The sequence below is a fragment of the Tympanuchus pallidicinctus genome, unplaced genomic scaffold, assembly GCF_026119805.1.
Source record: "Tympanuchus pallidicinctus isolate F22 unplaced genomic scaffold, pur_lepc_1.0 scaffold22, whole genome shotgun sequence".
Taxonomy (NCBI): Eukaryota; Metazoa; Chordata; class Aves; order Galliformes; family Phasianidae; genus Tympanuchus; species Tympanuchus pallidicinctus.
In genome coordinates, this window is record NW_026294739.1 from 38833159 (window position 1) to 38860154 (window position 26996).

Sequence of the window (26996 nt, forward strand, 5' to 3'; positions counted from 1 at the left end):
AGAAAAAAAAAAAGAAAAAAAGGACCCCCCCTTCTCCCCCCCCCCCCCACCCCCCCCTCTGTGCGAGGGGCAGAGACAGAGAGGGGAACGCAGCACAGAGCGGGGGCAGAGCGAGCGGGAAGCGGTGCCCGGCGCGGGGCGCGGAGCGGTGCCGCTGCCCGGCTGGCGAGGGCGGCCAGCCCCGGCCCCAGCCCCGGCCCCAACCCAGCGCGGCGGCTCCCCCGGGCCCGCGGGTGTATGTGTGCGCGGGGCCATGTCGTATCCTCAGGGCTACTTGTACCAGCCGTCTGCCTCCTTGGCTCTCTACTCGTGCCCGGCGTACAGCACCAGCGTGATTTCCGGACCCAGGACCGATGAACTTGGGAGATCTTCTTCGGGCTCCGCTTTTTCCCCTTATGCCGGATCTACCGCCTTCACCGCCCCGTCCCCGGGTTACAACTCGCACCTCCAGTACGGCACGGACCCGGCCGCCGCCGCCGCCGCCGCCTTCACTTCCTACGTGGTAAGAGCAGCACCGGGCAGCGCACCGCGCCGGGCACGGCACCCCCTCCCACGGCCCCGCTTTTTGTTCCCGTTCGATTTCGGGGCTCGCGGGGACAAAAGGCGGCGCGGCCCCCGGCCCCGGCGCGCTCCTCCCGCACCGCGCAGCGCTGCGGACACGGCCCGGGGAGAGCGGCCGGGGCCGAGCCGGGCCGGGCGGCATCGCGCGGGGCAGCGGCAGCGCCGGAGGGACCGCTCCCGTTTCCCCAGCAAGAGCAAAAATTATCTATTTTTGATTATATAGAAGAACAGACTGAGCGTCTGAAATCCGCAACCGTTTTCTTGTTGCGGTGTAAAGGGGAAGGAACCGACAGCGGCCGGAGGTGGTTGAAATGCGGCCGGTGAGCCCGGCAACTTTCCCCGCTAATTGCGCTGCGATGGGCCCCGGGGCGCTCCGCCGCCGCACCCGAAATAAAGCCGGGGGTCGTTGCTCGGCTCCTCTGCTCTGTTCGCGCTTCAGGAGGAGTTTCCTTGAGTTATTTCCCTTTTTCTCGTTTATTTTTCATTTTTATTTTCCCGGCCTCTTTTCTTTCCCCCTCCCGTTTGCTCTTTCCTTTTCCCTTTATTCCCTGCCCGGCAGGTTGTCCGCCGCGGCGGCAGCCCCGGGGAAACCGGGGGCAGCGGGGAGGCACTGAGAACGCAGCGGGAAGGAAAACAGCGGGAAGGCAGCGCCGCGCTCCCGGCCGCGGGGCAGAGGAGCGGGGTTCCCTCGGGGCCGGAGCCTTCCGGCCGTTCCCGGCTCCCCCCCCCCGGGCCGGAGCGGCGCTGCGGGGCGCTGCGGGGCGCGGGCAGGCCCGGCTGCCCTTGCCGTGTCATTGCCGCCCGCCACCGCCTCGCCCCGCGCTCACGGCCGCTCTGCGCTCTCTCCGCAGGGCTCTCCCTACGAGCACCCCCCGGCCATGGCGGGCTCCCTGGGCTACCACCCGTACGCGGCGCCGCTGGGCTCCTATCCCTACGGGGATCCCGCGTACCGCAAGAACGCGACGCGGGACGCCACGGCCACGCTCAAGGCCTGGCTCAACGAGCACCGCAAGAACCCGTACCCCACCAAGGGAGAGAAGATCATGCTGGCCATCATCACCAAGATGACCCTCACCCAGGTCTCCACCTGGTTCGCCAACGCGCGACGGCGGCTCAAGAAGGAGAACAAGATGACCTGGACCCCACGGAACCGCAGCGAGGATGAGGAGGAGGAGGAGAACATCGACCTGGAAAAGAACGACGAGGACGAGCCGCAGAAGCCGGAGGAGAAGGGGGACCCTGGCTCTCCGGACGCAGGTAGGCGGTGGGCCGGGGTCAAGGGGGGGTACGCGCCCTCAGGGCTGCCCGGTGCGCCCGGACGGGGAGCGGGCGGCGCCGCGCGGGCTTTGGAGGCAGCTGCGGGGCCCTCGGGCCGCCCGCCGAGCCGCCCCCCCACCCCCGTCCTTTCCCCCGCAGGAACGGCGGAACCCAGGGCCGCGCCGGGCTGCGAGCGTCTGCAGGAGCCCCCCAGCCCGCGGGAGGCCGAGGCCGGCCTCAGCGACTCGGATTGCAAGGAGCCGGCGGAGGAGCGGCTCGACGGGCCGCCCAAAGCGCCCGGCGCTTCCCCGCTGGGGCCGTGCCCGGGGGGCCGCGGTCCGGGCCCCGAGGAGCCCCCGCCGTTCCGGCCGCCCTCCGCCGCCGCGGGGCCGCCGCACGTCGCCGAGCCGCACCCGCTGCCGCCCGCCGCCGCCTCCGTCATCCACTCGCCGCAGCAGGCGGCCCTCGCCAAGCCCAAGCTCTGGTCGCTGGCCGAGATCGCCACCTCGGCGGACAGGGCGAGGGAGGCGGGCGGCGAAACGGCGGCCCCCGGCCCCGCCGTGCTGGTAGGCGGCGGCCCCCCGCGCCCCTCTCCGCCGCGGCCCCGCTCGCCGCCCGCGCAGTGCCCCTTCCCCAACGGGGCGGTCCTGCCGCGGCCGCTCTACTACACGGCGCCCTTCTACCCCGGCTACACGAACTACGGCTCCTTCGGGGCCCTGCACGGGCACCCCGCCGGCGGGCCCGCCGCGCCCGGCGCCGCCTTCAATGGATTAAACCAGACTGTGCTGAGCCGGGCCGAGGGGCTGGGGAAGGAGCCCAAGGCGGCCAGGAGCCAGCCCCAGGCGGAGCTCGGCAAGGACTCGCCTTACGAACTGAAGAAAGGTATGTCCAGCATTTAATGTCGGCTTCCCTCCTTCCCCCGCTGGGACTGTGCTTCGGTTCTTTTTCTTTTTTTTTTCTTTTTTTTCTTTTTTTTCTTTTTTTAATTTATTGAAAGAAATAAGAAATGCCGCGGCAGTTATTTTTCCACTACCAAAAGAAAGGCAAAAACGAAACAAGCGGCGCCGAGTGGTTCCCCCCCCCGCGCCCGCAGCGCTCCCCGCGGCCCCCACGGACGTTTGTACGGATCCCTCTGTATATTTAATGTAGCTTTTGTATTTAAATTGATAATACGGTATCTTTGAAGTAAATTATGAAATCGAGACACCTGTACAGGCATTAATGTTGTTTTCGTAATATAAATATATACATTTCTGTGTCTTTTTCCGAATTGTTTCATAGTTTTAAAAATATATATATACAAGTTTAATTTATTTTTTTTATGGCTAGTGTTTTTTTTTCCCCCTTGGGCGTGCGCTAAGCTATAACGAGAAAAAAAAAAAAAAAAAGGGCAAAGAGGAACGGGTCCCACTTCTGGGATCCAGCGCTCGTTGGGAAGTGGGCGGGCGGCACAACGCGGCCCCACTCCGGCGGCCGCAGCCCCGTTCTCTTCCCGCAGCGGGCGCGGGGCCGATCCCGCACGTAACCTCATTACCCGCAATCAGTGCCGCGTTTCACGCGAAGCGATCCGCTGCTCAACTTCGCTAATGAGTTCGATTTTCTGCCAGATTTCCCCTCGCTGGCGGTGCCCGGGGCCGCGGCCGCGGGGGCAGCGCTCGGGGCCCCCTCCCGGGCCCGCGGTGCTTGCGGGCGGCGGCAGGTAGGGGTCACACTCGGCCCGGCTTTGGCGCCCGCCCGCCGCCGCGGGAGCTCCGCGCCGCCGCCCGCAGTCCCGGAGCGCTCCGAGCTCCGCGGTGCGCCGGGGGCCGAGGCGGGGGGCGGCGCCCAGTGCCCGCGGGAGCCGAGCGAGCCGGTCCGGCGGAACGTCGCTTCGGGAGGAGGGCGGCCGGGGACCGAGAAGGGCTCTGCTTTGCGCCGGCCGGCCGGAGCGGGGGGTGTCGGGCGGAGGCGGACACGGAGGGAACGTTCCCAGCGGCGGGCAGCCCGCTCCGTTCCGTTCGCGTGGGGTTTGGTTCGGGTTCGTTTCTTGGTTTTTTTTTTGGTTTTTTTTTTTTTTCTTGTTTTCTGTTTTGTTTTTTGTTTTTTTTTTTCTAATCCGGATAATTGTTCTGTGAGCCCTTCAACTTTGTCGGAACCGTTCGGTGGCCGGAACGGGTTTATTCACGCGTGTGCGCGTGTTACGGGGCTTTGAAAGGTCCTTCGTGTGTCACGTCTGAACTCCTGGGTACCCGAGTGGTGCGTGCAATCTCGTTTGAAATCAAAATTGTTCCGACCTGAATGCGTGAAGACTCGAATTTTCCAGGGACAACAATAGGTTCTTTTGTCCCTTTATAAATTATACAAGAATTTTTACCGCCCGCTCCGACCCGCGCTCGGATCCCGCACTCACAGTGCGAAGCTCCGCGCCGGCCGCGTTCCGCGCAGGAGGAGCGCAGCGGCCGCGGGGATGGGGCTGTGCGGGGCGGCCCGGGTGGAACTTCCCATGGCCGGTGCTGGCAGTGAGGAACCAACAGGTTCCCAACGGGTCCGGCCGAACGGGGTTTCGTTTTTCAGCGAGCGGGGACGGATCTGGTTTAATGCCGCTCTACCTTTTCCCAGCTCACCTCCCTATCTCTAAGAAAGTCGCTCCGCACGGCAGCTCCGGAGCCCCGCTCGTTCGGTAGCCCCGTTCCCTATCACCGGGGTTGCTTTCGGCGGGTCTGTCCGCGGTATCAGTACGATTTTCGTTTGATATATAAATTCCACCGGGAATTTCCCATTTCCCTCAGGTCGCGGCCCGTCGCTCATTTAAATCATAACCATTCCTGCGGCCTCACCGCTGTTCCCCCCCAGTTTGCCTTTTCTCTGTCCCTCTGCAGCGGGGGGCGGGGGGGCCGGCGCTGCCGTTCCTGCTTTCTCCTTTCTAACAGCAAGGGAAGAGAGGGGGCAGCCCGCCCTTTCTGCTGTGCCATGTCAATTTGTTGTTCGAAAACAAACCAAAACAAAACATTCTGAGGACACTTAAAATACAACTAACGGGAGCCAGTGCGGGTTCCCGGGAGCAGCGTCTGCCGGGCAGCAAGCAGGGCCAGGCCGGCAGCATTAGCAGCAGTAACAGCAGCAGTAACAGCAGCAGTAACAGCAGCAGTAACAGCAGCAGTAACAGCAGCAGTAACAGCAGCAGTAACAGCAGCAGTAACAGCAGCAGTAACAGCAGCAGTAACAGCAGCAGTAACAGCAGCAGTAACAGCAGCAGTAACAGCAGCAGTAACAGCAGCAGTAACAGCAGCAGCAGGTGCCCGGCCCGGGCCGCAGGTGGCGGCGGCGCAGCCCCCGAGGGCCGCCCGCTCCCGCCGGGCTCCCGGCATCTCCGCGAGGGACCGCGGAGCCGCTCTGCCCCAGTCGGGGCCCCTCAGGGAACGAGAGGAGCTCCCGCGTGCGGCCGCTCCGGGAGCCTCAGGCACTGGAGTAGGGGCTGCCCCGGGGGAGCCCCGCAGGTACCCCGGACTGAGGGACCGGGGTCGGCTGGGGGCAGCGGGCCCCCGTCTCCGTCCCCGGGCAATTTCTCAATGGCTCGCGGAGACGAGGCGGGGAGCCCAGCGCAGCCCCGCTGCTTCCTCTTCCACGCTTAAAACCAAAACAAATCCAAATTCAGACGCCCGCACCTCAGGCGTGTTCGCAGTCCCCCTCTCCCCGGTTGCGTCCTTTCCCGTTTATCTGCTCCACGGGCCGGAGCCGGGGAGAGGCTCTCACGGCGGCCGCGAAGTGCCCAGTCCTGCCCGGAGCCACGGCACGAGGGCAGGGACGGCGGTGTCGCGGGGGGGGGCGGCCGAAGGAAGGAGAGATGGAGTGCGGTGTGGAGCTGCCCGAACCCGGGTTTGGCCGCGGGCAGAACCCGGTGCGGGGCCCGAGTCCCGGGAGCTCCCCGACCCCGCAAGGTTAGAAGCGGGGGCACCGCGGCCGGCCAGGAACGAGTGCCCCGGAACCTGCTGCCTTCCATCCGAGAGCTGCGGTAATAATTCCCCGTCCCCCCGCCGGTTCCTTTAAGATCTGCCACAAACACATCAATGGCCCCGAAGAAGGAGCTTTGGCGGAGAACAAGTGGCAGTTCTGAATTTACCTTTTGTGTGCGCCTCAGATGCAATCTTAAGGCATTTTTTCCCCTCTCTTCCACAGAAAAAGAGCGTTAATCTGCCCCATCTCGGGGCCCGAGGATCGAAGCGGAGGAGATATTCACTGCAAGCACGTAGGGGAATAAGGGTCTCGCTTTATTGAATCATCAAATCCCAGGAACGAAGCTCTTAATTAATTATGGGTGCTAAAAATTCAGGCCAGCTGCTTCTTTTTACTCGGGTCTGACAGAGAAAGACAAAGTCTGCGGCGAGCTCCTCCGAGGCGCTCCGCATAAATCAGCGCTCCCGGCCCGCGGGGACAGATGGCGCCTCGGCCCCGCGCCGCCCGCATTCCTCCACCGCACCGCGGCGGTGCGGGAGCGCCGGCCCGGCTCGGCCCTGTCCGACGGTGCGGCCGCGGGAGCGGCTCCCGTTCGCTGCCGAAAGGAGCGGCAGAACCCCGCGGTGCCCGCGGCCGGCGCTGCTCGGAGCCCTACAACCGGCGGGTTCGGGCCCCAGACCGACGGACTCCGCGCCGCGTCACCGGGCGGCCGTCGGCGGTGCGGGCCCGCAGCTCGTAGTCCGGCGCCGCGTCCCGACCCTGCGGGGGTCCGGCCCCGCACCTCTCCTTGCCGCCGCCATCGGCTTCTATTTGCTTAAAGCAAACCACGGCCCTCTCCTCGCTCGCGCCTGATGGATGCAAATGTAAATGTGCACTTATTTAATTGGATCGGGTCCCAAGATAAAAGAGATAAACGGCTCCCGGTTTGCCAAGTTATTTTCAGAGGCACGCCGTGCCGTGCAGAGGGAAAGTTAATGAAGAGGAGCTGCCGCCCCGCGTCGAAACGGCTTTCTCCGGCCGCGGGGGGCCCTCGGGCCCGGCCTCACCCTGCGGAGCCCCGCTCCCCCCGCCCCGGCCGACCCCCGCGTGCGGGAGCACCGCAGACGGTATTGATACCAACATCGGGTTTGTCGCTAAAGGCCTTCCAAAACAAATTCTCCGGCTGAATGCCAACGCGTGCGTGTCGGCCGGTGACAGCTGATTAGTGAAATGATTTACGGCCAAGTTAAAAAAAATTGATATTGTCAAAGGCTGCAATTTGAAGGGAAAAAAAAAAAAAAAAAAAGAGTGAGAGAGAGAGAGAAGGCGGCTCAGCCTGCAGGGCTTCCACCGCAGCGCCAGCCCACCCCACACCACGAGCACCTGCAGCCCTCTGGGCCCGGTGGGCTGCACTGCGCGGAGCACAGCCCGGCCCTGTCCCCTCACTGCCTGCCCACGGCATCACCTGCAGCCCTGCTCTGCGGCCTCAGGCCACCTTTTTGTTTCGAGACTTTTTTTCTGCTCATTAATTGATTAAAAAATCCCCCCTTCCCTCATTTCTCTGCAGCTCTTCTTCATAAAGAAAGCTTTTGCTCCGCAATAAAGTGAGAGACTTTGATCCCAGATCATCCTCTTAGGCCTTCCAGCTGAAATCAGTGGAGAAACTATGTGGAGTTATTGTTCGCACTTGCTGCACTTCTGATTCAGAAAGGGCTGATTTATTAGCTTGTCAAGGGAAGCATTGTTCAGGAAGGCAATCAAAAAGCACTTACCTAGCTAAACTAAAATTACTGCCTTTTCAGTGGCTAATTTGTATAACTCCCATGGAGGAACTTGGGAAGTGTTTGATGAGGCATAAAATGATGATTAATGAATTTATTGGCCTGCTGCTCATCAAATAGGAGTAGTATATCTTTCCTCTATTGGGCGTTGGGGCTAATGCTACGTGGCTGTGTAAAGCAAGTCCAATATGATCTCCTTTTTAGCCCCCTTTTAACCCCCGTGACCTGAAGAATATCTCCGTGTAACAGAGGCAACATCAGGGGAGCTCAGAGACAAAGAGCCCGTTTGATACGACGGAAAATGAGAAACGCGAGGGAAGTCGCTGCGGGGACAGATCCGCTCAGTTTTCGGCTTTCAATCACTTTGACTACTGAAGTGGGAAGAATGCAGAAACTAGATAAGGTGCGAGAAGAGAAAAGAAAATGACAAACCAATTTCAACTTTCAGAAAGGAGCCAGCCAACAACTTTGCTGCTCCCGACGCAGAGCAGGAGTGTGGGCAGTGCTGTGGCTCCGAGCCATCGTGCCCAGCCTGGCTCACGTCGCGGCTGTCCTGAGCCTGCGAATGTCCTTTCTCCTCTGCTGGAACAGCTCAGGTCCTCCTGTGAGCAGTGGTTAATGCTTGAGTCGCTATTCTGGGGCTGGGGCTTGGAGAGAAACAACTTCCTTTCCCCCTTCAAAAGCCCGTTTATTTAGAACGTGTGACGCAGTGCCCACCTTATGCACGGGACCGACACGATGCCTTATGCACTGCACATTGCTGCTTTGAGCAGGGTAAGACCCCCAGAAGATCAAAAACATTGCAGACATTCTCAAAATCTTGTTAAAATGCATCTGCCTGAGATTTGGAGCCAGAGATCTTCCCAAGACGGAACCAATTTAGCTCTCAGCTTCCAAGGACCCTCCCTTGCTGCTCTGACACAAGGGCTGGGGCTGGGGGCTGCAGCTTCACATCTCCCAGTGAAGGTGTGTGTGTCTTGGCCGGACCTGCTGCTGAGGAGGCAGCTTCTCCCATTCAGTCCCAGAACTAGGAGAAAATCTCTCATCTACTTCAAGAACACGTATTCTCTGTGAAAAGCAAATCTGGCTGTCCCATGCTAGGTAACACTGTCATTTCAAATGCTCTTGCTTGCAAAACGTAAGGTACATAATGAATCAGAATGGTTAATTTTCCATATCTGTTAAGAAATTGTCAGAGGAGGAAATTCCTGACCAATCTTCCTGTTGCAGAGGCTGTGTGAACAAATCACAGAACTGCCCTGAGCCTACATGTTGCCTTCTCTGACTACAGGAATGCAGCACCCACCTCATATCCAGAAGATGAGAAAATTATTTGAATGTTAGCGAATGGGTATTTGTCTGAGAGCCTTCTGGGCAAAATGATCCTCTGGAAAACAATGTTTATAAACATCCCCAAGCAAACAGCCCTCTCCTGACACCAGCCTACCACCAAGGCACTGCTCAGCAAGTTTTATCTGCAAGTCCTTGACCTGTGACTGCTTTTACAAAGGCTCTCTGTTCATTAGCAATTTCAGGTCACTTTGAGTACTTGTGTCATGAGTGCATAGCACAGCTGTAAAATACACGTATTAAGTACCAGCTGCATTAATACAGGGGCTTATTTTCCTCCACTTGGCTCCCAAAAGCAACATGATCTTACACGTCGATGAAAAAAGACATAGTTATATTTGCATAATTACGGCAATATTGTAGGTCGTTAGTGCAACGGACCTGAGAGGCTGATTTATGATTAAATATGTATGGCTAAAAGTTGCCATGCTGGGTAGTGTGCGCAGCATTAGACAATGACAGTTTTGGGGCATAATTGCTTTAATGTGGGCAATTAAGACTAAGTGCATGTGATTTTAGTGTCTGCCCTACATTCCTCTGAATGATTACAATGATCAATACACATGATTTGTAAGTCGCTTCCTATTGATCGAATGGTAAAATGTTTGACCTTCCTTTGAGGAAGTAATTTGCTAAATTATGACACCACGTAAAGTCTTTCTTGGTTCAGAGGTGAGGGGTAATGGTGCTCAGAATTAAAGAAAGAAAGAAAGAAAGAAAGAAAGAAAGAAAGAAAGAAAGAAAGAAAGAAAGAAAGAAAGAAAGAAAGAAAGAAAGAAAGAAAGAAAGAAAGAAAGAAAGAAAGAAAGAAAGAAAGAAAGAAAGAAACAGAAAGAAAGAGAGAAAGAAAGAAAGAAAGAAAGAAAGAAAGAAAGAAAGAAAGAAAGAAAGAAAGAAAGAGAGAAAGAAAGAAAGAAACAGAGAAAGAAAGAGAGAAAAAGAAAGAAAGAAAGAAAGAAAGAAAGAAAGAAAGAAAGAAAGAAAGAGAGAAAGAAAGAAAGAAAGAAAGAAAGAAAGAAAGAAAGAAAGAAAGAAAGAAAGAGAGAAAGAGAGAAAGAAAGAGAGAAAAAGAAAGAAAGAAAGAAAGAAAGAAAGAAAGAAAGAAAGAAAGAAAGAAAGAAAGAAAGAAAGAAAGAAAGAAAGAAAGAAAGAAAGAAAGAAAGAAAGAAAGAAAAAGAAAGAAAGAAAGAGAGAAAGAGAGAAAGAAAGAAAGAAAGAAAGAAAAAAGAAAAGAAAAGAAAAGAAACTTTGCTCCCCTTCCCCTAAAGGTCCCTGCAATGTCCCTGCCCACTTGCTGACTTCACCTGTGCAGGGAGGAGCCTGGCACATCCCTCCTGGAAATTAACAGGGGGAAAAGGCCGGACTGCACACTCAGTCCATCTCTAAAAGAAACTCTCCTGAATGAACTCGATCTGTTTACACCTCGATGCCAAACCACCAGGAAGCTCTGACCACAAGGTCTCTGCTGTTTGCGAGCTGCTGGAGAGAAACGCGCGGCAGCAAAGCTGGGGAAGCGAAGCACCGGGCGAGAGCTGGGACACGTGGCAGCGCTGCCCGGGCTGCCTGCCAGCCTGCGCCTTGCTGCACACATGGTGCAGAATAGCCCTCGTGTATCACATTAGCAGGTATGAAGAGGAAAACAACAAAGAGCCCATGAAACCACGTTAGCTGGCGAGCAGCGACTTTGTTCTGGTAAGACGCTTCCGCCTGGTGGGAGTGCCTGAGCGGGCAGGTAGCAAAGGAGATCAAAGCGAGGAGGCGCAGCGTGCTGAGGTGGAGGTGCAGTGCTTACAGAGGGGCTCTGGCCAGGCCCTCGGTCCCACAACCCACCAGCAGCTTGCACTGCTGCACGCATTTGCATCGGCTCCCACTCACTGCCACATCAGCATGCAGCCAGGGAAAGGAGTTCTGTCCCTCACGGCTCAGCCAGGGAGAGTTCATTCCCTGCCACCAAAGCCCTGCTGCTGGGAGTGCAGGGCTGAGAGCTGGATGGAGAAATGTTCATGTGCGGGCACTGCTCTGCACAGGAGCCACCAGGAGAAGGTCAGCTAAGTCATCTCACCTCCCTGGCAGATCTGAACATCATCGGTGTTAGTAGCACAGTTCTCACCAAATTTCTTTTTTTCTTAACATACTGTGCAGTACAAGTCCTGAACTTGGACTGGGAATCAAGCTGTTGGATATCCTTTGCTGAAGCTCCAGCTGCCGAGATCTGATGGCACACTTTTCAATTCCAAAGATAAGAGCTGCTGCCATTGTTTTCTCTGAACTTTCTTCTGGGAGAACACATCCCCGGGTCCTGTTCAGCCCAGCTCCCAAGCTGTATTCTCCTGGGACCTGCACACAGGCTGCCTGAGCCGGAGAGCACTGAGCCGGCCCCTGGAAGGGATGCAGTCACCTCAGAGAGGTCTCCAGTGGCAGCTGAGAGCCCCAGTGCACCTGGCTGTGACCATGGGCCTTTGAGAGCCCCATGGTGGGCAGAAGCTGCAGGCTAGGGAATTACTGCAGTGCTCCTCTGATAGCAGGAACACCCAAGGCAGGGCAATGAACAACAGCCACAAGCACTGCGACAGCCAACGGCAAGGAAAGGCGCACTGCAGCATGAACCAGCCCACCCTAAAACCAATGCCTAAACCAGGGCTGAGGACAGACACACTACAAGTGCTCTTCTTACTATGGCAAGAGCCCACAGGGACTCCAGCAGGTGTCTGCAGTGCGGGCATCTGGAGCCAGGGGAGATGGTTTCACTGCAGGCAGATGGCCTCTCCCTGCTAGGTGCCTGCCTGAATTACCATAATAACCTCAGCAATCTCAAACAAAAAACAGACCCACCTACTTTAAAATATATATCGAATGAATTCTTTTTACCGATTCGAGAAATAATGTTAAGGAGCATTTAGAAATAGACGCTTGTCAAAATCTGAATAGCCCAAGTATCTCGAATACCTCAACTGAAGCACCGCAGCAGTACCCAATAGAATGGGATAGCAGTTGTTGTGACAAATGGAAAAGCTGTCAAAGCTCTTATTTACATTGGAGCTTCACTCACGAACACTTCCATTGGCTTTCTACTGAAATATTTATGCAGTAAGACAAAACTCCACAACCCTCACTCAGGAATGCCTGTAGCCGCTTCCCTAAACATGGAGCCACAGCAGTTGATGAGACTTCAACACACAGTTAAAGCACAAAGTGGAATCAGGATAGGTTCCTCACGTGGGGCTGTGCACAGGAGAATCCGGCCCACAGATGTAATGGTGACATAAGACACAACACTGCATCAAATATTTGACGAATCTCATGGCTACACGAAAACCAGTATTTGCAAAACTAAGTTCCTGGTTATGCTGAGGACCAGAAAAACTGAAACAGGATAAGGTGTCAACACAGGAATAGGAAAAGAGAAACTTCGCATGCAAAACCGGTAGAGGATTTGTGTGATTTTGCAAGTTCAAAATGTAAGAGACACATTTCTTTGTTGCTGTTAATTTTGTTTTGCCTTCTTATTAACTGCATCACTTTGATGAATATTTTTAAAAATAAAATAATGGTTATCACTCAGGCTGCTTTGAAGTATTTCTGAGTGGAGTGACTGGTAGCATTTATTGATTTCATAGTGTGACACTAAAAGTTTTGATATGGGATTTTAAAAAATGATATTTGAAGTTAAAAGAAGACATCTTGATTAAAGCCAGAACAAATTGTTTGGCTGAGATTCAAGCTCTGGTTCACATCCCTTTCCAAGCCTGTCGATTCACTTGCTCACTAGGAAAGGCCCATATGCTTTCAATGGACAAGTTAAAAATTCATGCAGGAAACTGCTTCAAAGTTGGGAACCAACGGAACAGTTAAATCCATAAGGGAAAAATACATTCATAGATGTTGGATATCGGAACGAGGTAGAAAGGTCTGTGCTTAAGGCGGTTCAACCGAGAGCCACAGACAGCATGACCTTGAAGCCCATCCCAGCCTTCTGTGCATCCGTTGCTTGTATGCAGATTACTGATAATACAGTTCCCACCACCTTCTGCTCAGGGAGCTGGGCAGATGAGCAGCAGCCACACAATGGCTGGAGAGATGAGCTGGGGGCTACGGCTGAAATCTCAAACAGGCTGCAATGAAACCTGCTGAGCTGGTGGGTGTGAGCACTCCCTGCCTGCAGCTTTTGGGCAGCTGGCTCCAAAGGTGCTTTGGAGACTCCACCACACCAAAAACTGAGGCTTTATTGACAGTTCCTACTGAAAGGCTTGACAACAGCCTTCCTGGCTTCTCAAGGTGGATAAGGAAAAGGACAAACCCATATCTGAGGGCTGCTCAGCACTTCAAGATCCAGCAAAGCCTCACACTTCTCCTTTCCAGACTGGTAAACAAAGACAGCGTACCACCTGGCACGAAGAAACAGGAGCAGGAGTTGTTCATAAGGAGCTGATACTGCTGAATCTTCACAGGGATATTCTGTCCCAGCCACAGCAACTGAAGTCCTCAAGTCCAACTTGAAGAACCCATTCCTGAAATAACTGGCCTGAAGCACTTGCTCCCCGGGCAGTCCAAAAGAAGAGCATCATCGCTTCTCTCCAGCTTCTTCTGTTGCTGGTGTCACTGGGGATGAGACTGACTTTTAAAGGAAATGCTCACTAGGGCCACTTGGGAGGGTTGTGAAGAAGAAATACCTTGTCAGTTTTGCAATGGAAAATGTAATAACTCACCAGCAGGCTATTGACTGAGTTGTTAAACTCAGGGGGGAAAAAAACCTGTTAGGTGAGCTGGTTAATATCAAGGCTCACCACTCACTTCTGCATACTACAGACCATGTCAAAAGCTTTCCAGTAATCAGTAGAGCTTAAGAAAAGTCTCTGATTAACTTTTCTTTCATCTTTCTCTTTTCCATCTGGTGTTAAAGATCAAACCTTCAGTTCCTCTCCTCTTTTAAGCCTTGCCTGTTTGACAGCAAACTTCTCATCCATCTTAAATCTAGTGTGGGCTAGAATGTCTTTCAGCAGTGGCTAGAGGGTAGACATCTTATCAGATACTAACCATATTGCTCCTTCCCTTTTCCTTTAGCTCTGTATTTGTTATTAGAGGATATAGCTGGGTTTTCCGACTGTTTGGCTTCTATCCCCCCACTGCTGGATAGTGCTGTGCTGATAATGCTTTGCAAATCACTGCAGCATCCCAGCTTTGGAATGCAGTCTCTGCGCTTTCATAGCTCCTTCCAACTGCACCAGCTGCCCAGGATGCCTGTCCCCTGGGAACTGCAGCATCTGTGCTCCTCAAGGTACTGTGACATGGGGATGACAGTGATTTTGACAATGCCAGGGCTGTAAAGCTTCACACTGCACTATGCCTGCAGGGTAGAGGCAGTGCCCTCCCTTCAGCAGGGGCTGCGGTAGGACTGAGGCTCAGCCACCCTTTAGAAATCCATCTTAGTGGGATGTGAAGGAGAACAGCTGGAACCAGTGGGATCAGCACAGACCTGGCCTTGATCCTCCTCTCATGGCATTCTTACGGCTAGTCCTTAGCAGCAGACAAGAAAAGCAGCTGTAATTATTTGCTACGTGGCTTACACAATACAAAGAGGTAGCATCTCTCCATCACACTGGGGCCACTGAGGGCCCCAAAGACAGAGAGCATTTGGATAACGGTAAATGGAAGAATATCAGTATAATTACATCTCTAATTATCTCAACATAAATTCTGCCTCGCTGTTCTGAGCCTGGAGCAAAGTGGGTGCTATCACATGGGAGAAACACCTTGCCTTTAGGAGGAGGTAAGCGAGAACCTTTGGAAGTGACTGGTGCTGTGTCAGAACCAGGTCCTGTCAGCTCACCTCTGTCTGCTGCAGAGCAGTACGAGGGGTCAGGAGAAATGCAGAAGCACTGCACAGGGCAGATGCGGACAGCCTGCATCCTATCCTGCTCTACAGTAGTCACAGGCTGACTTGCATCCTGGAATATGTGGATCACAACTCTTTGCATTAATTACAGCACTGTGTTATTTCTGATTTCCACATAAGCATCTAAATGCGAATCCTCCTCCCTCTCGGTCGAAGCAGTTTGCTGTGGCAGACAGGCCCTGCTTAAATCCTGTGTTGCGTAAAAAAGCTTTCCCATTTGTCAATGCTGCATTTCATACCTTTAACTATCAATTTAGCTGACACTGGAATTCACTTAAAACATTTCTTCTCAATGTAATATATTCTATATGTGTAGGCTCATGCTCATATGGTGAAATGGCAATCAATTGTGCTTATAGTTATAAACACAATTACTGTGCAGCACCACTGCTGCAGTTCCTACAGCTCTTGTTGGTGCAGGGGATTAATCGTCACGAGAACTGGGGAAGGGGGAAATAATAATAAATGCAAACATTCTGATTAAATGCTGCGGAACGCTGAGCTGAATGTGGAAAGGACCAACTCCTCACAGCTCTGACTGGTGCATATCAGCCCAGCGCGGGGCCGACTCATCCATCACCACATTTCCTCAGTTGTAAAGCAGCACAGCTTTGATTGCAGGACGCTCTGCTGATAGCAAAGCCTGAGGGACAGAGCTGTGGGCCAGACTGCCCGCTTCTTACATTTGTTGGTTGCATGTAACGTACAGATTATGACATGTTTTATGCTGCGCTGTTTGCCAAAATGCATTTTATTTGCTAAAGGGAGCTGAACTATGAAAATAAATGAGCTATTTTTTAACTTAATGATGTGCACAGGCTCCTGTTGAAATACTTGGAGAATACACCACCTTTCTCTACCAAATTCAGTTCTGCAGACAACGCTTGTTTAGCAAACCATGTCTTTAAATCCGTATTTACAATCTCAGGAGGTCTGACTGTACTCCTTGTCTCCTTTGGTTGTGGGATACGAACTCATAACTTGGTTAGCTCAGCAGCTAACTCGTCTGCCTCACCGACGGGTTTTCAAAATTAATTGGTGAGTAGTGTGCACTGCTTTATGTGTGCAGTCCACATAGTAATCATGATTTATTTCACATTTGGTAGAAGTTTTAAATACTCTTTTGCCCAATAATACAAACTTTGAAACACTTTCGAAACTCAGCTTTCAGTTTAGGGAAAAGCCATTTGCTCCTGGGTTCTCTGAAGGCATGGAAAGATGTCAAGTTTTTCAGCGCTGCATCTGAGAGCCAGAAAACCAACATACTCTGGGCAGAATCCGCGTCATCATAAATAAAAGAGTAATGTTTTGATTTGGAGCTATAAATAATGAAATAAGCACCTGATTTTTATCCAAAAAATTAAGAGGCATAATTAATTCAGACATGCTCCAGGGCAGTTCTAACACGTGCTCTTTGTTCTCGTGGTTTCTTGTCTATCTGACACGGTTGCTAGGATGCTACAGTACAATAATACCTCTCAGGAGCACTACCTCCGGGTTATGTGCGTGTGACACAGCATCATTTTCAACTTCTTTTCTCCTTGAGAAGCTGATAATTTTGCCAAGCTAGGTGTGATCCCAGCCTCCCAGCTGACACACAGTTATGAAATTGGATGAATGAACGGACTGGGGACCAGAGGCTCCGAGGTCCTGTTATCTCCAGCCCAGTGTGCAGAGCAGCAGGGCTCCCCAGCTGAAAACAGAGCATCTCTTGGGGAGGCATAGGTGGGAACAGAACGATGCCTGCACCTCTTAGTGCTTGCAGAGGGAAAAGCAGCTAGCTCTGTAGCTGGAGAACCAGCTGAAGCAGAGAGGCATCTCTCTGACATCCCTGGGCTTCCGTAAAGATGTCATCCTTAGGTCAGTAAGAGTAAGGGAAAGTTCAGCACAATGAATGTTGTTTGCCAAGCGAAGATTTGTTATTTTATCATTTTTACTTATGAGATAGTATTGACGAAGCTGATGAATCCCCTTTAAACTCCCATTGAGTGGCACTGCTAAGAGGCAGTGCACACGAGAACTCCCACAGCCCCCACTGTTATACATCCCGTCACTCATGAGTTAGGAGAAAAGAATCTGTAGCTCATAGGCAGCGATTTTATGGCTCTTACAACTTCACAACTAATTGTGCCAAGTCAGATTCACACAGACGAAGACAGACTATAAAAGTGGCTGATTCTAACTGTGCATTACGGAAATTACCCTTAATTAAATATTGTAACTTACAGCGCCCATGTAGCAAACTAAGTACAGGATTTCAGAGAATTGCATGGCTGATTATAGAGCTGGTTTATTTTCAGACTGCATCAGGTAGGAAACAGACACAATTTGTAATACAATTAGCAGTCGTTCTTAATCACACACACACCTATGCACATATGCATGCTTGAATGACAGATCTGCATGAATGCACAAAACCCAGCAGAGACTGTGCAGCAAAGGTTCCACCACCAACTTTACAGTGTTAGGTTCATAAGGGAGAACACAAGTGCTCAGAGGGCACTTGCAGCTGCGTTGCTTTCAGCTGGACATTGTGGGTTAGGGCACTCTACAGTTCCTCCCACAGCCTCTGCAAATGTGGCCACGCAACACTGTTAAAACAGGTGGGAGTCCACTCAATTCAGAGTGGCCACCTCATATCTGCTGCAGCATCCCCCAGTCTGTGCTACAGACAGACAGTGCAAAGAACTCCGATTTCAGGCTCAAAATGCACACACAGCATCCTGCCATTCTGAGCTGGTCTCTTTTCCTTCAGAGTAACCAAAGTACCTCTCAGAGCTGCAGCTGAAGACTGACTTGTCCTAGCTGACATTTGCTGCTTTCTCTCACATCTTTGCCCCTGCAGAGTAGCTAAACTGCTCAGGCAGCTCCATCATGAGCAAGGGCAGGCTCACCTCTGTGCAGAGGGGACTGAATAGCAAATACGCCTCATGTCAGAAAACTTGATCTATTTCTTCTGAGCATCCAGTGGCTCTATTCCTCGTTAACTTACTAAACCTATTTTCCTCACTGAGCTCAAGCCAACTTCAGAGTCCAATCTTAAAGTTTAACCATTCATTCCATTGTTTGAAAAAGTGGCTTTTTTCTTTGACTGCTCCAGTTCAATCTCATCTCTCATCTAGATTGGCATGTTCCCCTTTATCTGTCATTCCAGTTTCCCTATGCATACAGAAATCGCCCTGTCCAGAGGCCATGCTCTGCAGCAAGTCCAATGTAAAGCAGAACCATGCTGGCGGGGTGTGCCATCCCCTGCTGAATGGCCCTTGGCAGCTATAGGTGAGTGGACACAGAGAGCAAAGCCTCTGCAGCCACCCTGGGAGCTGAACCCCCAGCTGTGCTCCAGCAGCCCACCGAGCTCCCCAGCCCCGCTCTACACGCAGCCTCCTACCTCAGGACAAAACTTCTAACTCAAGGCAAAGGCACCCTGACTATTCAAACCTTCCTTTTCCTTGATTGGCTTAAACAGAAATGGAGCAGGAATTTAACCTGAGAGACTTAGAATGTACTGAAAGGTGCCTATTATATTTATTTTTAAATGTCACGTAAGACAGATGAGGTTTGCTGAAGGCACCTCCCTTCTCTGCCAGCCAGCACTCGGAGCAGCCCAGGAACAGGAGCCTTTAGCATTGCTCATTAAGTCACAAGACACGTTTTCACGCACACTCTATTCTCCACTCTGAAATGACAATCTAAATGACAACATCGTTCATGCATTTGAAACTGGCCCTCTTGTCTCTGTACTTAGCCAAATTATTACTGAATGTTTGCAAAGAAGTTTAGGAAGGACACTGATCTATTCTAAGATCTGCAGGAAATAAATATTGTGAATATGCTTTTCAATCCCTTTCTTCTGAAGTTTATGCCTAAATGCTCTGCTGGTAACTCAGGTTTATAAGGAATGCCTGACTTGTCCAGATCTTGTGCTCAAATCAAGTCACTCAACAGAGAGAAGAGGAGAAAAGGAGAGAGAGAGAGATGAGGAGAAGAGAAAAAGAGAAAAAGAAAAGGAAAGAAGAAAGAGGCAAAAAGAATAAACCAACAACAGCATGCAAAGTCTGACTGTCACTCATTAACACAAGGCCAGTGTTTTTATCATAGCTGTAACAGAAGAAAGCTGATGTCAAGCTGGTAACATCTGCAGCATATCCCTCCATTTCAGTACTCCTGTTTGCACTAGCTAAGGCTCTGGTCTTGATTACCTAGGCTGGGATCCTACTACTTACTCTGAAGACAGACCATCTGATCCAGAAATACATTTTACCACGTTGACTGAAATGGGCAAATATGGTCTCTAAGACTGCTGCTGTAGAACGTGGCCATTGTCTCCTTACAAAGCATGAAGGAAGAGATAACCAGTGCCTGGTAGGTAGAACATATTTCTGATAATATGGCAGTGACTTATTAATTAGAACAGTCTGCAACCAAATACAGGATAATGGAAGCTTAATGTAACCTGGAACTCTATTTGAAGAAAATAGTGTCAGCATGCTAAGCACATCCAAGTCCTCCCTGTCCACTGGCAGGGACTTTCCTCAGAGACTCAGTATTCACTTCCACTATGCGGATAACAGATGACATGCTGTGAAATCTAACTCACATCACTCTTTCCTTGGTTGGTATGAAGTAACAAGCAAGACTGTGGGACTTGATGATCCTTGTTGAACCCTTCCAGCTCAGGACATTCTATGATTCCATGACAAATCCTGCCTGGTTCCAGCTGCTGCAGACAAAAGGTGCCTCTCCCGCCCTCCATCTGCTTATCACTTCCCTCTCCTGCAGAGAGTTATCCCCTCTTATCTGCTTGCTTGGTCACTTGTACAATTCCTTCCTAATTCATTTCAGCCACAACGAACCATTAATTAATAAGGAATTGACAGGACCTGGTATTGGTAGCGCTGAAGAAACTTGCCTTGTTCTAACTGAAAGGGCTCAGGGCAGGGTCTGAAAATTACAGGGACTGAAAGTCACAGGGGATGGGCACTGTGGGGATGGGGCACATAGGGGCAGTGGCTGAAGATGATAGAAATGTAGCTTTGTTGTATCTAAACAACTTTCAGTCATTTCATCAGGTCTTAGCCTGCCTGAAATGAAGAAGAGTGAATATACAGTTCACCAAATGCTATATAGGATAATTTGGAATGTGGATAGGCCCTAGTTATGTATGTTAGGATGGAACAAATCACTACCTTCCCCACTCCTAACTGACCTGTTTTAGTTACAGCCAGTTATTAGAACAAGGCCTTCTGACATGTCTGCTCTGCAAGTAACCCTGCTTCCCACTCCGGGCATCTGAAGTACTTGAATTGATCTCTTGAAGTAAAAGCCAGGAGCGATGCACATCATAGAATCACAGAATTGTAGGGGTTGGAAGGGACCTCCAGAGATCATCGAGTCCAACCCCCATATCATGAGCTCAATGTCCTAAAAATGACATCCAGTGGGGATAAACCGTGAAACCAAATGAACATCTGAGGCATGTTTCAGATAATCTAACACTCCAAAATGTGCAAAACTCCTAAAACATAAACAATGTGATTGTTTCATTCCGAGTGTAAGACTAAAGCTGGTGAGGAAGCCAACCTGAGCAGCTCCAAGTAATAAGAACATCTGCTGAGATGCTGCTGAAGTAGCACAAATCGGTTTAGAAACCTGCGACATCCTTTGCTGCCCAAGATATCCAGAGCATTTGAGGTACATACCTCAGAGAAACTTGGCAAGGGCTTTGGGAGGCAAACAGAACATTACTTGGAAAACATTAGTGACCTTTGTAACACCTGGTGCTTGATCCCAAGGCAAACTTCCAGCAGCATCCATCCTGCAGCCTGCGAGCACTGCCAGCAGAGGGTGGGTGTGGCTGGGAGGGTTTCTCTGGGGATGTCAGGCAGTCCCGACGTGCCAGGAGGATCAGAGCTGCTCTGCTCCAGCTCAGCAAGCTGCTGCTGGGCTGTGCGAGCTGGGGCTGGTGGGGCCGCGCTGTGCGTTCAGCGGTGCGTGACCTGGCACAGTCTGAGTGCCAGGAAGGAAATGACTGCGTTTCATTCTTGCCTGAAGCTGTCATATTTCACGCAATTCCACTTTCAAGACCACATTTTACACGGTCCACCAGGCGAGGCATGGAAACAAGAACTTTAGGTGCACAAAAGCACACAAAGGCTAGCGAGCCTTTAGGGGGGCCCAAAACCCAGGTGCCATGCGTACTGGAGCTAGACTGGTGTTTGTGTAGCTGCTGTGCTGCACAGCTGCTGTTCCAGCTCCTGATGAACGTCCTTACTACCAACCCCAGTCCCACCATGCAGTGTTGTCGCTACTGCTTTACGCAAATGGAGAAATGATAGAGAAACTGGAGGGAAGCCCCCATTTGCTGCCCTGTGCCAACTCCTGCACTGTGACCTCTGTTCCCACTGTGAGGCAGAGGGCCCTTCTGCACACAGCAGATGCACCACTCGCCTCCTCTGCTCAAGGCCCCCAGCTGCTCTTCAGCTCAGGAGCTGCAGTCTCCCACTGTTTTTTACACAAGACTTAGTCCAGGAAAATCCTCTTTAAGTAACGTGGTACAAACCATCCCAGAAACATGTCTACATTCACATTCTAACATGATCTTCCTGACATCCAGAACTGGCCTGGGACAAGTCTGCTTCGTCTCTGCACAGCTCATCAATGAATAATAAGTCAATACATTTCCATTGCCACTTGGTGTCCCCAAACCTATTAGCAGCGAGTGCTGCTCGGGCAGGACAGGTGCTGCTGGAAGCAGCGTTGTGCTCTGACACCTTGTTTTGCAAAAGGACTGCAGACACCAGCCAGCCCGACCTGTACCCAGGGCACTGCATGCTGCCCTGCCCTGGGCAGCCCCTGGCCAAGCTGCCAGGAAAGCTAAGCCTTGTGCGCTCCTCTCTCCTTGCCCATCTATACTGTGGATCTAGTCAGAGCAGCTCTGTTGATTGCCAAAGGGAGCAGCCCTGATGCATTTTAAAACAGGGATGACTGCTAGGCATAACTTTTCCTACCGTCATGTTACATGGGATCTGCACGTTCTCCCTGCACTGCTTCAAAACATCCTGATGTGGGAGTCCTTGATGCCCTGAAAACAAAGGCGGGCAGTGGGACCAGTGCTGTGGTACTGAGGGGCATCTGGTTCCAAATTCCCTGAGAAGTTGTGTGTACCACACTTCCCTCAAGAATGTGTGTGGGCAAGTTGGCCAGCCAGCTCTCACATTTGGACATAGACATCGTGTGATGGACAGCTGAATGGAGGCACTGAGACTGCTTTGTTAGTTGGATCAAGACAGAACCAGAGCCTGCACTGCACGGAAGGACTTCACATTGCCTCTATCACCTCAATTTGAATTAGTACTCACTCCACCATCCCCTCAGTCACTAATGATAGAGTCTGAAAAATGCCGCTACATGTGCACCTCATTCCCCTCTGCCTCGTCCCATGCTCTCCCACCCAAAAGGCCCCAAAAGGCCGGAGCTAAAGGCACAGCCAGCCCTTGGGCTGTCCGTCCTCTGCGGGGTTCCCAAAAGGCCGCGCTCTGCCCCACACTTTGTCATGAGATGAGCACCTCTAGGTGCAGGCACAGATGGTAAGTAGAAGCCATTAGGAAAAGAGAGTCAGGAGGGAAGGTTTCCTTTTATTTCCTCCCATAGATTTATTCTTGCAGTCGGCAGCTTTGCTCCATTCTCAGCCTGCTTTGCTTTGGCCCCAGTTCTCTCTCTCTCCCACCCCCGTCTTACACACAGCAACAGGAAAGACAGAAATAGTGTAAAGAAACAATAATTTGTGACTGTGGATTATCAGGAAGCCCACATTTGAAATGGACTAGATTGCAGGTTGGATGTGTCTTTTTAATACAGTAAACTACAAAACAAAATCACAGCTGCCATAAGAGCCTATAGATCACTTCCCATAAGGCCGCATAAATATTTTATCTCACTGTCATCTCTGAGCCTTCCTCGCTGGCTTGTTATCCTGTGCGACCTGGAAGGAGCAGTGTGGCAATAAGAAATACCAGTGAGAGGAACAGGGAGCAACGCTCCCGTGCAAGGTGTTGCACCCGATGCAAATGAGCCTCTTGACCTTGAGCTTCCCCAGTGCACGGTGTCAGCCAGCAGAGTCATTACAGAGCAGGCAGGAGGGCAGGGAGGTGGCTGCACAGAAATAACCCGGCCTGTATATTCCTGATGTGGAGCAGCCTATCTTGTAATCACCAAGTATGTGGCATTATTAAGGCAGCCCCGGCTCCAAAATATGTTATTCTGAGATAACACAATATGACTCCACACAGCAGCGTGAGACAGAGGTGACTTGAGCAGGTAAGTTGTCAAAATAGGTGACAGATGGAGTTGTGCTAAAAAACATTCAAGGTATTTGCTTCTTAGTTTTTCTCCAACATGCATCTCCCACACAGTTTTAAAAATTTACCTTGAAGTGCCTCTACATAATCTAATGTGATGAAAGAGAGAGAACAAGAGTGAAAGAACGAATTGCAGAGTTGTTACAGATAATATGCGACATACAGCAGATACCAGCACACAGCAAATAGCCCTGTTTGCTGACAACCCATATTGCTTTGGAATAGTTTGGCACAAATTGCCTATACGTGCATGATGTGTATTTTCTCCTTTTCTTACAGCTCGAGTGATTTGAAAGGTAAACGCCTCTGTGATCGAGCTAAATAAAATAAATAAATCAGGCTATTACAACGCTATGAGATTTGGCACAAGGCATTGCTGCCGGGGCTTTTGTAGGACACACTGTCCTTCCACCTTTAAAAGCAAGCCACATTGCCTCCTGTTCCTTACATGAACTCATTGTATTATTCCTCTTTTTACACGTGCGGCAGTTATATCGATGCTCTTCCACATTTATTCACATCTGGAAGCAAATATTGGAAATAAAACCAGGGGTGCAGCATCAGCCAGTAATGCCTGTCACTGTGTCACACCATTTGTGTTCTGTGTGAGGCCAGGTACTGTGGTGAACTCCATCCTGAAAGAACTTTGCCTGACATCATGAAGCAGCTCTCTTGGACCAGCCAGCAGAGTCAAGGCCCCACACAGCCCCAAACACTCACATCTGAGAACCTTACAGGGTTTATCAAAAGTGTTTTTTAACTGTTAGATATACATTTTCTAGTATGACAAGAGATGCTCAGCCTAGGATCTATAATACTGTAATGTGTTTCAGTACAGATCTGCATCTACTAAGGACTTGTCTGTTTACAAAATTGAGTGTAGTGATTGGAGACACTGATGCTTCCCCTTAATAACCTGCCAGCTCTTTGCTGGTTCTTACAATATGCTGTATTTTGGAACCTGTTACAGACCAGAGCAGCAGTGTGCATTTAGAAGCAGCCTTTCTTAGCAGCTGCACGCATAAGAATATTTAGCTAATTGGAGCGCTTTGTATATAAACAAAAAGCAACTACAAGGATGACACTGTTATGCAGAGGCACTGCAAAATGTAAAGTCTATTTCTATTCAGAAACAGAAAAGTAAACCTGTAACTTCCTGTACAAAATATTCACCGGGGAAAGAACTGTTACCTCTAGTAAACCTTGACAATGATAGAAACAAGAAGGAAAGAGCATGATTTGTGGGTTTCTTCTCCTCCTCATGCTACCATGTCCAGTGCAAAGCGGCACAGTCATGTTAATGCAGAATAATCTCAGGAGGACTTATCAGCTTAGGGGCAGCTCTGTGCTGACCGTGCTTTCTGCCTAGCACTGGGTGCACCTGGCAGGGGTGGGCAGTGCACCCAGTGCTGTCCTGCAAGCCTCAGCCAACCAGCAGCCAGAAAAGGCAAATGCTGTGTGGTTTGACGCGTCCTGTTGTAACCACCCCCCAAAGGAAGTAGCAGCATTAGCTGGGGTTTTGTAGTCTCTGGAAAATTACCTATCCTTATAGCCAACTGTAGCTTGTGAAGCCCTGCTGTTACAAACACAGCTGCAATATCATTTTTGAGATGTGGCTGATTAATGGAAAATAACAAAGCGCTGCAGAGGGCCATGAGTACGCAACAGGCAAAGTGAAGCAACCCTAAAGCAGTTGCTGGTTGAGGGGTTGATCTGATCTCATTCCTACACGCTGCTATTACAGAGCATACAGCTGACGAAAGCCTAGGAAGTAGGAAGGAAAATGCAGTTTGTGCAACATCTGCCAGGCTCCCATATGGCATGTTCCAAACTCACTATTGCCTGATGACAGCACATAGATTAGGGCATCAGTGTGGGTTGAACTGGAACTGATCTTTCACTGACTTTTGAATAACTTCACGGCATGGATTAAGAGGGGCATGAAATTCATCTTCACATCACTGTTGATTCTTTGCCCATAAAAGTTATTCCAAACTCCAGAGCATTAACAAAAGGTATTTTGAAAACATACATAAGGAATTGAAACTATGCAGAGCTTTTACTTATGCAGTTCACACTCAGCATAGTGCTAGAAGCATAATTAAGCTCTTCTGTGACCTGGTCCTTACTGTACATGCTACAGACACGTATTTCAAGCTCTGGATAAGAGGCCTGGTCAGTTCTGTAACCCTTGTAGCAGGAGTAAATCCTCAGCTCTCAGCAGTTGTTCCATCAGCATCTCAGTGCTCACCACACCACTTCCACCAAGACAAGCTCAAGAGCAGGAAGGCCATTAGGAGGCCAGGCCTCCCAGCTCCCATATACCCCATCTGCCAGTCCTTTCTTACAGGCAGAGTGAGGTGCTGACCCCAAACCCCACTAATGTACAGCTATTTCCATCTCATGCTACCGTTACACCTTTAGTACCAGTGAGCAACCTGCACCACTGACCAGGGGTCTGCAGAGCTGCCCTGTCATCATGCCCATTTCCTCCCATCCTTCATTTAACTTTCCCTTCCCTCTGAGACCAATAGCTGTGTTTGCACAGGGCTTGGGGACAGCAGTCGTGTGGTGCTATGTCAGCCAGGGACAGGCAATGGCTTGGCATCATTTGGTACTCAATGAAACTTCCCAAGTTGGAAAGTTTCATTTGAACTCAAGCAGAGCTGAGTTTGTCTTCCTTTAAATAAGGGCTGATAGAGAGAGTAAATGGAGGGAGAAGAAGGAGAAAAAGTACAAGAAAAAAACCACTCTAGTCTGCAGACCTGCTAGTCCTGTTTCACTTTTTTTTTTAGAACTCTCCTGTCAAGACTTGCTGACAGATGAGCTCTGTTGAGTCTTACAGTGGTGATTTAAGATGTTCCTGCATCCTCTCTCCCCCACCCTGCTGCTAGAGGTTACAGCCCTCACAACACAACTGGCAGAAAAGAATATTTTCCTGTGTCTTGCCATTCCGGTTTAAATTCAGGCATATTATCTTCAATATTTTGATGTGAGGCACTGAATGACGGGGCTGGAAGGACGATGGAGGTCACCCAGTTCGTGCTCCTGCCTGCAGGCTGGCTAGGCTGTTCTGTGTCACACCTGACAGTGCTTGTCTGACATCTCCTTAACACCCCGCTGCTGGAGATACCACTGCCTATGAGATCCAAGGGGCAAGTGAAAATACAGAAGAGTACAGGGCCTGCAGCGAGCTCCCATGAAACCCTACTAGTACCTATCTATGGCTTTTCAACTGATTTCCTAGATTCCATGTGCAAATGCTGTGTGAGATGATGTTAAAAGCCTTACTAACACACTGTCTTGCCCGCTCCTCCTCCCCTGCCCACAGGTTTGTCTCCGATGGCCTCAGATGGCATTGGAACAAGCCCTTCTTGACACATGCACATCGCCTGCAGTATGTTTCTCAAGTCTGACTTGGTACCTACAGTTATTAATGTGAAAACGCGCACCAACTATGGTATAATTTCCTTTGCCATTCCCCCACCTCCTCATTTTCTTCTTAGACAGACCCCATATTTGCCATGCTGTGCCCTGTGACACCGCCTTCATGCCCAGAAGCCCTGTGACTGCTGTATTTCTTCCAGAAACCGCAAGGAAATTCAGCAGGCCACCAGTCTCCCAGTTATGCTGCATTTTGTGTACTGGTCAACTGCATCCCACCATAGCTAGGAGTCCGTGAGACAAAGGTTACTCTCCCCTTTACTCTCCCCTGCTGGCATACTCTTCCCCGGACATGAAATGAAGACTGTGATTTAACTAAGCTTGTTTCTTGTTATTCCTTCTCTCTTCTTTTAAGGAACACTTTGCAGCTATGCTCTTACACACTTTCTTGAAGCACCTGCTAGATCTGTCTAACAGCACTTTCCTTGGAGAGGACTTGGT

General features: G+C 51.0%; 1 protein-coding gene and 1 long non-coding RNA gene across 2 annotated transcripts in view; one reads left to right on the plus strand and one right to left on the minus strand.

The window, feature by feature from the left end:
• LOC128081818 (uncharacterized) overlaps positions 1–26996 on the minus strand; it is a 316659-nt gene that overhangs the window by 19088 nt on the left and 270575 nt on the right. The window lies entirely within an intron of this gene.
• Positions 43–3131, plus strand: IRX5 (iroquois homeobox 5). Its single transcript, XM_052685449.1, has 3 exons — positions 43–502; positions 1413–1818; positions 1978–3131. Exons 1-3 carry the CDS (start codon positions 254–256, stop codon positions 2715–2717), a joined length of 1395 nt encoding a protein of 464 aa, XP_052541409.1. The 5' UTR covers positions 43–253; the 3' UTR covers positions 2718–3131.

What these genes read in the sequence shown, in the direction of transcription:
- IRX5 (XM_052685449.1), top strand. Translation starts at nt 254, where the DNA reads ATGTCGTATCCTCAGGGCTACTTGTACCAGCCGTCTGCCTCCTTGGCT. An exon ending in CCGCCTTCACTTCCTACGTG is followed by an intron (nt 503 to 1,412) that starts GTAAGAGCAGCA and finishes CTCTCTCCGCAG; the next exon opens with GGCTCTCCCTACGAGCACCC. An exon ending in CCCTGGCTCTCCGGACGCAG is followed by an intron (nt 1,819 to 1,977) that starts GTAGGCGGTGGG and finishes TTTCCCCCGCAG; the next exon opens with GAACGGCGGAACCCAGGGCC.